At 40.6% G+C, this 14,308-nt stretch overlaps 1 protein-coding gene across 1 annotated transcript in view; it reads left to right on the top strand.

Moving 5' to 3' along the window:
• Window positions 1-14,308, top strand: part of LOC122815150 (probable E3 ubiquitin-protein ligase HERC1) — a 5,886,073-nt gene that overhangs the window by 5,674,668 nt on the left and 197,097 nt on the right. The window contains exon 75 of the mRNA XM_044087407.1: window positions 10,109-10,361. Within this exon, the coding sequence (XP_043943342.1) occupies window positions 10,109-10,361 (253 nt within the window). The remainder of the gene's footprint in view (window positions 1-10,108; window positions 10,362-14,308) is intronic.

Here is a 14,308-nt window from a genome sequence, read left to right as displayed (position 1 = left end):
TTAGGCAAACTATTCTGAATTTTAGCTGTATTTTTGTTATACAATGCTGTAGTAAGTGATCTGCTGTGCATCTGAACTACATGTATACTTTTCATCATTTCAAAGTGTTTCAGAAGTTTCCAGGGTATGTGGTTGCTGTAGTTTAGTTTGTAAGGATAAAATCTAGAATAGTTTGTATATTCGATGTTTGACCTCACAATATGCCCTCAATAAAACAACATGTGTAGTGACTTCAGCACTTTCCTATTTAAATTCAGTGCCTTAAAAGTTAAAATCTGATAACCTGCTGCACCCTGCATTGGTATCAGTTTTAAATGCAAGTGACATGCTTTTAATCCACAGTTTTTCTGACTAAGCAGCAGTTATCTTTGCTAATCTGTCATTAATAGTTTGAATAGAATGCGCACACTCATTCTGGAAGTTACCGTGTACACTATCGTTTTAAGCATGTTCTATACTGACTGAATGAAATTCAGTAGTACCAACAACCTTTAAATTGCACCACTATTCTTACTCTAAAATACTAGTGTCTTGCTGCAGTACTTTATATAGGCCATAACAATATGGTTACTATCATGTAGTCACAAGCTTTTTTGCTTTCATTTTTAGTATTTTAACACTTTTTGATACTTTTCATCTTTACTTAGAGCCATTACTTTACTGAGTTCCAACTCTTTTGGCCATGATTTTAAGCTGAATGTCAGAAAGTTAACTCAGTCTGTGTATATCAGTAGCTTTTTTCAATGTCAGATGTGCTTCCATTAATAATCTGTCCACTAGCTGATCATTTCTGATTCCACATACAGTTTTGTCTCTGTCAGTAAAGTAACCAGGTTGCCAAACTCATCCTTTTTGCACTCTTTAAGATGCATCACACAAGCATCTGTTGACTCTAGAACCCCTTAATTTCTAGTGAAAAATACCTTGCATATGTTCTTTGGCTCTCAGTATGTTCTTTTCCTCCCTAAAGGTTAACATGTTAAATACTTGCCTGTAACATAAAGAACATTACACAGATGTTTTCAGGTCATTCCATAAGTCTGCTTACCATAAGATAAAACTCCAAAAAATGAGTGCACACTTTCTAGCATTCAGAGAGGCTGCCCTGCAGAGCGGCTTCATAGATGCTGGTGAGTGTAGTGGAATCGTCGGCAGCCAAAAATTGAAGAAAGACAGGCAAAATATATTTGTAGTTGGCTGAAGCACAAAAATGAAATATGTTGGTGATCTATGAGACCACAAAAATGAAAGATGTGCTGCATGTACAAGATTCAAGTATTTAATATATGAAAAATATATTAATTGATTAAAATGTGCAAACGTGATCAAGGTGGTAATGACAACAGTTTTGCAGAATTGCTCAATATTACTGATGGCCTTCAATTTCCTGAAGACAGATTGGATTGAACCACAGCAAGTCAGAAAAAAAAAGGAGCTTCTGATATCAAGATAAGTTTACTTACAATGCCATGCTATATGCTTTTGATGGTTTTAAGTGTATACACATTCATGATGAATGAATGAATGTGTAACCTATGAACTACTGAACTAAAGAAGCTCCACTCAAGATTAGTATTCACTCAGCAGTCATGCGACTTACTATCCCTTTAGTCATACCTTTCTTAAGGAAATAACAACCAGAATCACATATTATTATATATATGTCAAAAATAATAAAAACAGCTGATTTAACTTATTGCTATTTGACAAAGAGAACTAGAACCCTGGCTTTGTTCTAGGAGACACCCTACAATGAAAGAAACCAGTTTAAGGACAGGGATCAAGCAGCCAATACCAGTATCGATGTCCTTCAAGGATGCATCTGCAGTCCTAACAAATGGGTTGTCCTGGCCTCAGGCAGCCCTTCGGTCGGCCGGATTCCAAAGTCTGGGTCTGGCCTCGGCTGATGTCGCACTTCACCCGACGTCATAGCTGCAGTTCAGCGGGTATAAAGGCATCAGCCGACGCCATTTTCCTCAGTCTTTCTTACCGCGTGGCGCCCGAAGCAGAAGCTGTTCGCAAGTGCCGGTCGGTCAGAACCAGAGATTACTACTACCGAAGACTTCTAAAAAGCTAAGTACCCCGTTGGGGACTCTTTCTTGCCTCAGCCAATGTCAGAAAAAGTGAATAACTGTTTAACTTGTGGGAAACAAATACCTCATAAAGATTTCCACTCATACTGCCTACCTTGTTTAGGCCCAGACCACGACGTAGCAGCTTGTCTAGCCTGTGCTTCCTTCAACCGACGGACACTTAGACGTCGGTCGGAGTTTGCAGAGGAGTTTTTCGGCTCCGCTTTTGCTTATATCATGCCGTCGGAGACTCCGACCGCAGTAGCTAAAAAGCATAAGGAAAAGGACCGACACTCGCGGTCCGCGGTTTCGGCCGAAACCGCGGTTAAGCCATCCGCGAGTGTCTCGGTTTCGGCTGAAACCGAGTCCGCAGTTCTTCCTTCGGCCGAAAGCATGCCTCCTCCTACCGAGGCCTCTTCCAGCATGGCTGAATCTGCTACGGAAAATCCTCCTGCTCTTACAGTTTCTCAGGATTTATCAGATACTATCCCCTTAGATGTATCTACTCCTGCACGTGGAGCTGCTAGGCCCCCTGCATCCATGTCCATTAAGGCTTTTGCTTAGTCTAGCAGAGGATCTCATTTCTTTGATCAGGGGAACCCAGTACCCAAATGCTTAGTCTAGCAGAGGATCTCATTTCTTTGATCAGGGGAACCCAGTCTCACCCTGACAGGGCCTCTCACCCACCTCCAGAGTAGAGGCCTAGAGCAGAGCCCCCTGAGCCAGTTTCTTCAGATTACTCCTCTGATGATTCAGAAATTACAAATCCTCCAGAAGGCCCTTATTCTCCTTATGAGGACTCTGATGCAGAGGATTCCATACCTTCTGCCTCTCCTCCTGAGGAATTTTCTTTTGGGGAAACCTTGCATGCTATGAGGGAACAATTTCAATGGCAGGGCCAGGATTTTTTAGACTCTAGGAAGAGGCTTAGGACCTTTTTGCATTTACCACAGCATAGGCCTTTAGCTATTCCTCCAGTACTTACAGTTTTTGGATGATGCATTTAATGATGCTTGTACTGCCCCTGACTCACTACCACCGGCCCCTGCTAAGCCCGACAGGTACTACAGGGTTCCGGACACACATTATCATTTGTATAAGGCTCCTATTGCAGATCCTGAAACTATTTCACAGGGCCCCAAAGCTGTAGCAGCTGCCTCTGCCAAAAACCCCCTCCCCTCTGAAAGAGAATCTAGGGCATTGGAGATGGGGTAAAAGTTTATACTTCTGCTACTCTTTCGGCTGGGGCCTTAAACTGTCAATTCCACATGATTCAATATCAGGAATTTCTGTTAGATCAGCTCACTAAAAAACTTTCCTCGCCTGAGCCTTTAGACCGTAAGTCCCTTCAGGATTTGGTGCATAACACTCAGCAGGTCAGTAATCATTCCTTAAAATGCGGCTATGATGCACTGGAGGCTTCCTTTAGATCAGCTATGACTGGTACAGTGATCAGAAGGCATGCATGGTTAAAGAGCAATCCTTACCAGACCATGTAAAGGCAAAGCTTCTAGATGCTCCCATGGAAAAGCACAGTTTGTTTGGTTCCCCTGCACAGCAAGTGTTGAAGAAGGTGGAAGAAAAAGCTAAATCTGTCCAGACAGTCAAGGATTTCTTACAGGTCCAGCCTCCGAGGTTTAATAGGAACTCGCCTTCCAAGAATTGGTCCTTGTCAGTCACCACCAGAGCACAGTGAAGCAGAAATAGACGCCCTAGAGGCTGAGGCCAATCCAGAGGTGCCTACAGGGGGCGTCAGTGGCAGCTAACAGACAGAGAAGTAGTGGCACAGATGCAGGGAGTACCACTTACACAGGACAATCACAGTGAGTTGGCTCTGGAAACCGCCTACCAGGGAACAACTGGGAGCACCCTTAGGCAGAAAATTAGCCTTATTTTCAGCAAATTGGCATTACATTACAGGAGACAAATGGATTTTGCAGACAATAGACAAAGGCTACAGGTTTCACTTCCATACTCTTCCAAGGAAGAGAGGAATGCCAAACCTACCTCCAAACCAAAGGACAAACGCTCTACAGCAAATAGACCACTTACTAAGGATGAGCTATAGAAAAGGTACCGGCTATGGAACAAGGACAAGGATTTTATTCAAGGCTTTTCCTGGTACCAAGAAAGGAAAACCAATGGAGACCTATCCTCGACCTCTCTTTAAACACGTATCTCATTGTTCCAAAATTCAAAATGCTGACCCTACAGCAACTTCTTCCCATGCTGGGCAAGGAGTCTTGGCTGGTGACTCTGGATCTCAAGGAGGCATACCTGCACGTCCCCATACGACCAAATTGCAGAAGATACCTCAGATTTCTTGCAGGATCAGAGCATTATCAATTCTCAGCATTGCCTTTTGGCTTATCTACTGCGCCCAGAGTATTCACGAAATGCCTGGCATTGGTAATTGCTCATTGCAGGCTTCAGGGAATTCAAATTTATCCATACCTGGACGACTGCCTGTTACAAGCGGACAGCAAAGACAAAATAACAAAAGATTTGAAAAAGGTTATTCACCTGCTGCAAGCCCTGGGATACACAATCAACACAAAAAAGTCAAGGCTGATACCATCCCAAAGGATAACCTTCTTGGGTGCAGAACTGGACACATCAAACCAGATGGCATTCCTCACAGCAGAAAAACAGAGGCAGCTACCACTTTATTTCATGGCATTAACAACGCAGAACCAACTTACAGCAAGGAAAATCCTGCAAGCCCTGGGTTACATGGCATCCTGCATAATATTAATTCCGCATGCCAGACTACATATGAGGAAGTTACAATGGTACCTGAGGAATTTATGGTCTCAGCACAAACACAGCCTAGAAGCCCAATTTCCATTAATTCCATGCCTGATGCAAGAATTCCAGTGGTGGGCCCAGGCCTGTCAACTGAACAAAGGACTGCCCTTCCACAGGCCTCACCCAAGCCAGACTATCACCACGGATGCCTCAGACCTAGGTTGGGGGGCACACATGGTGGACAAGTGCATACAAGGCTTATGGACTCAAGACCAGATGAACCTACACATAAATCAAAAAGAGATGCTGGCAGTAAAACAGGCAATTCAGACATTCAGACCATTTCTTCAACAGGGTCAATTGCTGATAAGGACGGACAACACCACAGTTATGTGGTATATCAACAAAACAGGAGGCACACATTCATATCCTCTATGCGGATGGCAATGGACCTCTGGAATGTGGCCCTGAGCCTCAACATTCAGCTCCAGGCCATATTTGTGCCAGGAAAAGAAAATATACTAGCAGACATCTTAAGCAGAACCACCACGGATGCCCACAAATGGATGCTGCATCCAGATATCTTGCATATGTTCTTGGCTCTCAGTATGTTCTTTTCTCCCTAAAGGTTAACATGTTAAATACTTGCCTGTAACATAAAAGAACATTACACAGATGTTTTCAGGTCATTCCATAAGTCTGGCCTTACCATAAGATAAAACTCCAAAATGAGTGCACACTTTCTAGCATTCAGAGAGGCTGCCCTGCAGAGCGAAGCTTCATAGATGCTGGTGGAGTGTAGTGAGATCTCGGCTCAAGCAGCCAAAAAAAATTGAAGAAAGACAGGCAAAATATATTTGTAGTTGGCTGAGCAGCTAATAAAATGAAATATGTTGGTGATCTATGAGACCACAAAAATGAAAGATGTGCATGTACAGATTCAAGTATTTAATATATGAAAAATATATTAATTGATTAAAATGTGCAAACGATGATCAAGGTGGTAATGACAACAGTTTTGCAGAATTGCTCAATATTACTGATGGCCTTCAATTTGAAGACAGATTGGATTGAACCACACAAGTCAGAAAAAAGTAGCTTCTGATATCAAGATAAGTTTACTTACAATGCCACGCTTATATGCTTTTGATGGTTTTATGTATACACATTCATGATGAATGAATGAATGTGTAACCTATGAACTACTGAACTAAAGAAGCTCCACTCAAGATTAGTATTCACTCAGCAGTCATGCGACTCACTATCCCTTTAGTCATACCTTTCTTAAGGAAATAACAACCAGAATCACATATTATTATATATATGTCAAAAATAATAAAAACAGCTGATTTAACTTATTGCTATTTGACAAAGAGAACTAGAACCCTGGCTTTGTTCTAGGAGACACCCTACAATGAAATAAACCAGTTTAAGGACAGGGATCAAGCAGCCAATACCAGTATCGTTTCCTCTTCTGGAGTGTTCAACAGCTGGGGCATTTTCTAAGGAAGACTGGAAGTTGAGACTCCTGAAATGTATAATGTAGAGAAGTGATAGAGAGCAAGCAGGCGGACATTCAGCAGTTCCTGTAATGGAGCATGGTGAAATGTATATGGTACTTCAAACAGAGCATACTTGCTTTCCTGGGAATAGTAGAAACAACAATGTTTTCCAAGAAGATGGAAGAAAATAATGATCCAATATGATTGAAAATCCTCTCAGATTGTAAAAAAAGTCAATAAGTGCTTTCATCTCTGATGAAGTCTCAGTACTTATTTTGTAAAGAGGCAAAAGCATGTACTAATTTAAAATTTAAATATACATGTATAGCTAATTAAATAAAACTGAGGCAGTAGACAATGTTTGTCCTAGTCTGCCATTTCATCTGGTACAGAGGGATAAAGCCCTCTCTGTGATTCCAGGTGACTCAAGTTCAGCTATTGTCTTAGGTATCTTTTGGAGATGGCTGTGAGAGGACAGGAATAACAAGCCTTAAACCAGCTTACCTGTCCTGGAGGGAGGAAGGGGTGGAGAGTGCATATTCAGGTACATGCTTAATTGTAGAATCCTTGATGGAGACCAGGGATCACACAGATTTGCTATCTACAAGGGAGTAAGGCCATGTTTTTATACATAGCAGTGTAATTGAGAGTCACAAGGCCCATAACGCCCCTGGGACACTACAGTCATGTGCAAGATACTACCAGGGCTAAATAATGAAACCCCCACTGACTACATGAATAAAAGGTCCACTGTTCAGCTTTCTCTCACTGGGTAGGAGGGGATTTACTGATAGCAGAAAACCTTATGGTTGGCAGATGATTAATGGAAAAAAAATCCCAGTCCTATGTAGTATTGTGAAGCACAATACTCATGAATCAAATAAAGGAAGTACATAGGTTCATAGGTTCATACTAGGCTATCTGCCCGAGGGCATTTACAAGCCTAGCCCATAGTTTTGTGGCTTACGTCACCCCTTTAGTTTGGAGAAACTATGCCCATTATTTTGCTGTGCCTCTGTCGAGCAGTGACACTGAGGTAACCCCTGGAGTGTATTCATCTCCCATCCATTGGTCAAGATTCTTGAACAAGGCCAGCGAGGTGCTCTGCCTCATATAAACCGGATTTTGTTCCACAGCATAGAGTCTTTGGGTGATGAATCTATCCCTCCAGCACGTCCTATTAATAACCGTGTCGAGGTTTAAGTCTCCCGCCCTTGTGGCTCTGAGGGATCTAGATTTTTTGAGATGAAGCGTGTTCATCAAATCTGGGTTTGACATGGCCTTGTATGTCAGGCGCAGGTCACCTCTGAGCAAGCGGTAAGCAACTGAATATAACTGGAGTTCTTTAAGTCGGGCAGCATAAGACAGATTTTTGAGACCCTTTATCCTTTTGGTGAGGAACTTTTGTGGCCTCCAGCTGCTGCAAGTGTCGGGTCAGATACATTCCGAATGGGGCATTGTACTCAATCATTGGTCTGATGAGTGATGAGTATAGGGAGACTATGACCTCCCTTGATCTAGATGTGAATCCCTTCATGATAAGGTGGGCAATGTGAAGGTCTTCCTAACTACTTTAGCAATATGAGTGTCGAATGAAAGGCTACTGTCAACCTGGGTCCCCAGGTCCCTGATAACTTCTCTGTGATCAGATTGCCACCTATATGGTAGCTAGGGGTAACCTTGTTTTTCCCGAAGGGTATGACTATGTGCATTTCTTGGCATTTAACTTTAGGCCATGGCTCTGGCACCAGTTATCCGCTTCTGTGAGACCCTTCTGAAGGATATCTGTGTCAGATGTGACACGGCGCCCAGTTTGCAGTCATCTGCAAACTTTGTCAGCCATAACCCTCCTGTGTTTGCTTGTACTTCAGAAAAGTAGATGCCAAACAAGAGTGGGCCCAGGACTGAGCCCTGTGGGACACCACTTGTGACAGGCTTTGAGTCTGACATGGCGCCAGCAACTCTGACCCTGTGGGTTCTGTCACTCAGCCAGTTTGCAACCCATCTTGTAATGTATGGGTTTACATTTAAGTTGATGAGTTTTTCAATGATACCCGAGTGGGGTATTGTATCGAAAGCCTTCGCAAGGTCTAGGTAGGCTGTATGGACTGCCTTTCCCTCGTCAATGGCCTTGGTGACTGTTTCGAAAAAGTCAGCCAGGTTTAAAAGGCATGATCTGCCTTTGACAAAGCCAAACTGGGTTGGATCCCAATTTGGAGCCTAATTTAAAAAGCTACTGAAAAAATGTTATTTAATTGGCCGTTCTTTCCCAGCAGAATTGATTGACACACAGCTTTTATACAATTGCTTTAGGAATCATAAAATATATTTTCCTTCTCAGTGTTATCACTCAGAAGTCACTCTCATTTTTGTAATGTTAATCTCAAAGTTTATGGGATGAACTTTTATTAAAATACTGCAGAGAATAGTGGCCTTGTGACCCAAAGGAATAAAGCCCTTACAGGAACTCCAGAAGATCCATTTTCAGTTAGTGGCATAAGCACTGGAGTGGCCACAGAGGGAGGATGCCTGATTGCCCATCTTGGGAGGAGGGAGGGAGCCTAGTCTCACTGCATTAAATCCAGCCTGGCAAGCTCTTTACTACATATGCACTGAACTTACACTTCCTAAGGGCAGCAATCATGGAACTGGAAAAGCTGCCACTAAGAGGTTGGAGTTAGGGTTCACTCCCCAGCAGCAGTAGTAGGATGCTCCACCAGCAGCCTCTCTCGTCACCATCCCTGAAATGGGTTGTGTTGGACCTGGGATAACTAAGAGAGGTCTGTTAAGTGCAGTGAATAATGACAAGAGCTGGTGGCAGCTGATGGTCAGCTGCAAGGAGAGGAAAAAAGTGCAGCTGAATGTTTCAAATATGGATAAGTTTAGATGCATGGATAAAAATTAGACTAAATTGAGTATTTGATAAATCATGATGAGGTTATGTTTTGAAACACAAATACCCTGAAAGGATTACTTAAGGTTTATTATATAATGGAAACTAATTAGCATGTGAAAACATGAACAATGAATGGTCAATCACCTGTTTGTGCCTGTTGTAAATCTAGCATTACTCATGGGAAGAAATGCTGTCAAAAAACTAAAGACAAAATCACTGCAACCTGAACTGCTAAAAATAAGTTTAGCCTCCATATTCTCCCTACCATTAAATGGAGAAGAGAAAGTCAAGCAGTAATACATTTCTCAGAAAACCTCAAACTGTACTACACACCCAGAGGAAAATAATACTTAAAAAAAAAAAGACAAACCTGGAATAGTACTTAAGGGCCTTCATGAATGGAAACATCCTAACAGAGGCAGCTGGGCACATGTTCACTCGTGACCCCTTTAAAAAACGTGGGAGCAAGTGCATTAAATCAGCATACTGTGCAAGCATCAGCACTTACATGATGGATGCATGTGAGATGGAAAACAACGTTTCTTCACACAATGATATGATTTAAAAAAAATGTAAGACGTGTTTTTAAATAGTGTCATTGTATAACAGCAGTAACTCCTATCCAGATGAATGATCAAACCACACCAGCCGTGGCTTACTCTCAAACATAAATTAGTGCTAATGTGTTATTTCCTCAGCTAGAGTTATTGCATTGAGGATGAAGTATTGTATCTGTATGTTGAAGAAGTAGCTCAAATAAGTTAAATTACATTTTTTTAATAAGTCAGTGTAGTATTACACTCTGTATTTTTAAAATTCATTTAGTACAAAATTGTATTTGTATTTTTTCTTACATAATTGATCGGTTTCTTTTTTTTTTTTTTTTTTAGATTTCTGCTGAATCCTTCAGCCTGCTCTGAAGATCACCTTCTGCAGTATAGATTCCTGGGAATACTCATGGGAATTGCAATTCGGACTAAGAAGCCACTAGAATTGCATCTCGCTGCATGGGTATGGAAGCAGCTTTGCTGCATCCCTCTGACACTCCAGGATCTGGAAGATGTTGATTTGTTATATGTTCGCAACTTACAAGGAATCTTGAATCTAGAAAACAGTGGGATCACAGAAAAGAACTTCACTGTGGTAAGAGCAGACTTTTTTGACAGTATATATTGCTGGAGGAGGAGTGAGGGAGGCAGTAACAAGTATGCTCACTAGGCTTAATACTCTGCTTCTTAATGACTTCTATTATGCTACCCAGTTCTTCGAGGACAGCAGTGCGTCTTTTTAGCACTGATGTCAACTTATATTCTTTGTAAGACCATTGCTGCAGTATTTCTCACAGATGGGATTTATCCATGATAACACCTGTATGTCCAGCCAGTCTACAAATCTTAGGTTCCTTCCTTGCATGCTTTAAATCTGCTCTTAGCACAAGAAGATGTGCCAATATAAGAGGGACATACATTTATGTCAAACTCAGAACTTTCTTGCTGCTAGTCCACGTACTCAGATTTCTTTCAACATTGCTTCTAGTCATCCATATTGGTTGATTTCAGCACAAAGAACACAGGTAGATAAGTACCTTGTTGGGGAGTCTTCATTTTGGAAAAACATTTTGTTGAAAGTTTCTTATGTCTGTCAGGAAAAAAGGGAAGCGTAATTGTTGGTGTCAGATTCCATACAAAGATTCCCACTTTGTTTTGCTTAGGGGCAAAACATGACTTAAAAACCTATAGTATTTGTTTTGCACTGAAGGCTCAGCTCCTTCAGGACTTATTTAGAAAATGAACCTCTTCAAAACTTTGGTTTGTGCTCTCTTCATCTGCAGACCACCTAACTCATTTAAAAAAGAAAATCTTTGATAGAAATACTAGATGAAAACTTGTCCCTCAGCTGTGCAGATTTTCACAGAAAGTCCGGATTTTTGCCTCATATTTTGGTCCATTTTTCATAAAATTGTGGTTTTCTGGCAAATCAGTGGCAATTCAATAAAGATTGAAGTCAGAAAATAATGACAGACATTTGAGTTTCAGACATCATTTCCTTCAGAAATTCATGCTAATGCAAAACCTGTTATTCTACCAACTTTCTAAGTTTGTAAGATCAATATTTAAAAATGGTCTCTATTTTGTGCCTTTGTCCCTCCGTTGTTTATGGCTTTGTCCATTTTTCTCCCTATTAGAAGTGGAGAGTTATAATGAAAACTGAACTTTCAACTCTATTTCTCATTCAGTCTGAGACTGAAAATTCTGCCAAGTTGCCTTTACAGCCTCGGGGCCATCTGTCTGTTTCTCTTGGGCTGTCTGTTTTATCCCCCTTTGCAGGCAGCTATGGCTAAGGATATCAGAACATCTGATATGACTGAACATATGGCTAAGATAGTTGGGAAGGGATCAGTATATTGTCTGAAGGTGAAGGAGGTATTCATCAGCTTTTAGTTTATGGAAGGTAGTTTTACTGCATCTGCTCTGAAGGACCATACTACTCAAAAACATTCTCAAAAGACTAAATATTTCTTCACCTGTTACCCAGCTTTCCATTCAGAAAGTCAGTAAAGATGGCTGTTTCAGTTTTGCTCAAGGTCTGTTTAAAGCATTTCTGTCTTTTCAGTTTTCACAGACTTCTCCCTCTTCTTCAACTTCTACTGCTTTAAAGTGGAAGAGAGATCTCTCTTTTTCTGAGGAAGTATAGTTTTCTGATTCTGACCAAGGTGTCCTAGATTGTGCTTCTTAGATTACTTCCCCTTCTGGGTTTGAATCTGAGTCAGGTGATACTTTATCTTCAGACTCTCCTAATTAGTAAATTTTCCTTGGGTACACTGTTGTTGAAATGATGGACCTCTTTAAATGAGAGGGAAAGGGATTTCATTCTCCCAGAAAAGATATGAGCTTCTGAATATGGACACACCCAAGCCTCTTGCTATCCCTCTAGTTTTGGGGACATCAGAAGATGCATTTTTGACTGTTTCATTGTCTGGTGATTCACAAACTCAGGCTACCAAGAAATATGACAGGTTTTACAGGATTCATAGGTTCATAAGTTAAAGTTGGGCTATTGATCTGGAGGAACATTTGCAGCCTAGCCACAATATCATAGTCTGTCAAGCTGGCTCAGAAGATTTGGGCTGTGAGCTATAGTTCTTGTGGTACAGAGTTTGAGTCCCTGCTGAAAAGAGACTATATTTCCAGAAGACATACCTGCTTAACAAACGGATATTATTATTATTATCTTCCCAAATAATGAATGCCCACAGACATGAATTATTAATACCCAGTTACATCTAACTCATTCAGGACTTGAGAGTCTAGACCATGGTGTATTTAATACCTAAGTTTGATCTCTTTCAGTGAGGGCCTGTAGAGTCACACCTGGGGTGTATTTATGATTGCCGATCCATTTAGCCTTGTTATGCTTAAAGAGGGTCAGGGAGACACATTTTTTTACATCCAAGGGAAGTCTGCCCTATATAAGAGGATTTTTTTTTGCGAGAGATATATATCTTGCCAACAGGTCCTTGGTGTATTTCATTGGAAATGTAGAACTCTTGAGTGATGCCAAAGGTGGTGGTTGATTTGTGGATGTGATGGCAGTCACATAGAACTGGATCCTTCTGAGGCTCTGTTAGGCTAGGCAGAGGTCTCTTTCAGGAGTCTGTAGGAACTGAAAAGAGAGAGAGCACTTTAAGGTGATCAGTGTAGTTCAAGAAAGACATGCCTTTGATTGCGTTGGTGAGAAAATTCTGCAGTCTGTCAAGCTGAATCACATGCCTTGATATGTGCATATCAAAGGGGGACATTATACTCTATTATGGTCCTTAGTTTAAACTACAGACTGAAAAATTATCTGCATGTCTTCTGCTGTTGGTTTCTTGTTGTTACTTTTATTTGCATGCATACATACCATAGTATATTAACTATTTGTTGTGACCAACTACTCTTATTACTGTATTGTGCCAAGTACAATGAATACACCAAGACAAACTGCTTCAGTTAATACGCTTTTACTATTACATTCTTCTTTTGGATCTACAAGCATGCTATACAGATGCTGTCAGCTCTCTATGGCAAATTCCCAAAGCTTGTTTATACACACTCATATTTATACCAAAGTCTGATATTTTTTCCTCAGTCTGATGTACAACAGTCTTCTTTTATTCTCTTAATTTATGATTATCTTTGGTTTCCTGGAGTCTGGTGGTCCTGAGAAACTCAGTCTTGCATTGCCCGAAACTTGATTTTCCCGCCTTATCTGAACTCACTATTCCAGCTTTATCTTGCTTGATGTTACATCTCTGTATTTTGTTGATGTCTTTCCAACCACAACCTGCGCAGCTATTTTTACAAATTCCGTTTCTCATTAACATACTCCTTTATGAATGGATGCCAATATCTAATTAAGCTATATATGTTTGCCAGCACACTTACTACTTTTCTGCATTTTATACTATTTCTAAATTAACCCTTTATATTTCATATTATTTTTGCAGCTTCTTATTCAAGCTAATAATCATGCTAGCAACAGTTTTGAAAAGACAGTGAATAAACTTAATGAAAACAGAATACTATTATTCTTTCAGTTCCCCCTTATTGTATTTTTTTGAGAAACGGACTAAACTTCAGTTAAAGAAAAGACTGCATTTGTTTTATCAGCATCGCTATTTACAGCATTTACCACTTTATTCATGTTTATAATCATGACTTGCTGAGTTATTGCAACTCTTCGCAACTTGCAGCATATCAAACAATTCCAAGCTGTCATTATTATTATGACCCCTAAAACTATTAACACCGGATGTATTAACCAATTTGGTTCCAGATGATAAACACCATGTAAATATGTCCCACTAATTGTGGGCAGTGTCAGCTTCAGTTTTTTCAGACAATTTTACCAATTTGTCTTTTACTATTATACTACTTACTTCATGCCGTAATGTGATGCGGTTATGATGATCCAAGTAAGCTTTAAGATCATCTGTGTCTTGTATTATTTTTCTTGTCTAAGGATAAGGTAATATTAGGAAACTGAATCATTTCATACTTCCACTGAAATTTTGCCATCTCTTTAGTACTGGTAGAAAACATGTGGGT

The sequence above is a fragment of the Protopterus annectens genome, chromosome 1.part1 (genome assembly GCF_019279795.1).
Source record: "Protopterus annectens isolate FY-2018-M chromosome 1.part1, PAN1.0, whole genome shotgun sequence".
Classification (NCBI taxonomy): domain Eukaryota; kingdom Metazoa; phylum Chordata; order Ceratodontiformes; family Protopteridae; genus Protopterus; species Protopterus annectens.
This window is presented reverse-complemented; position numbering and strand designations above follow the sequence as displayed.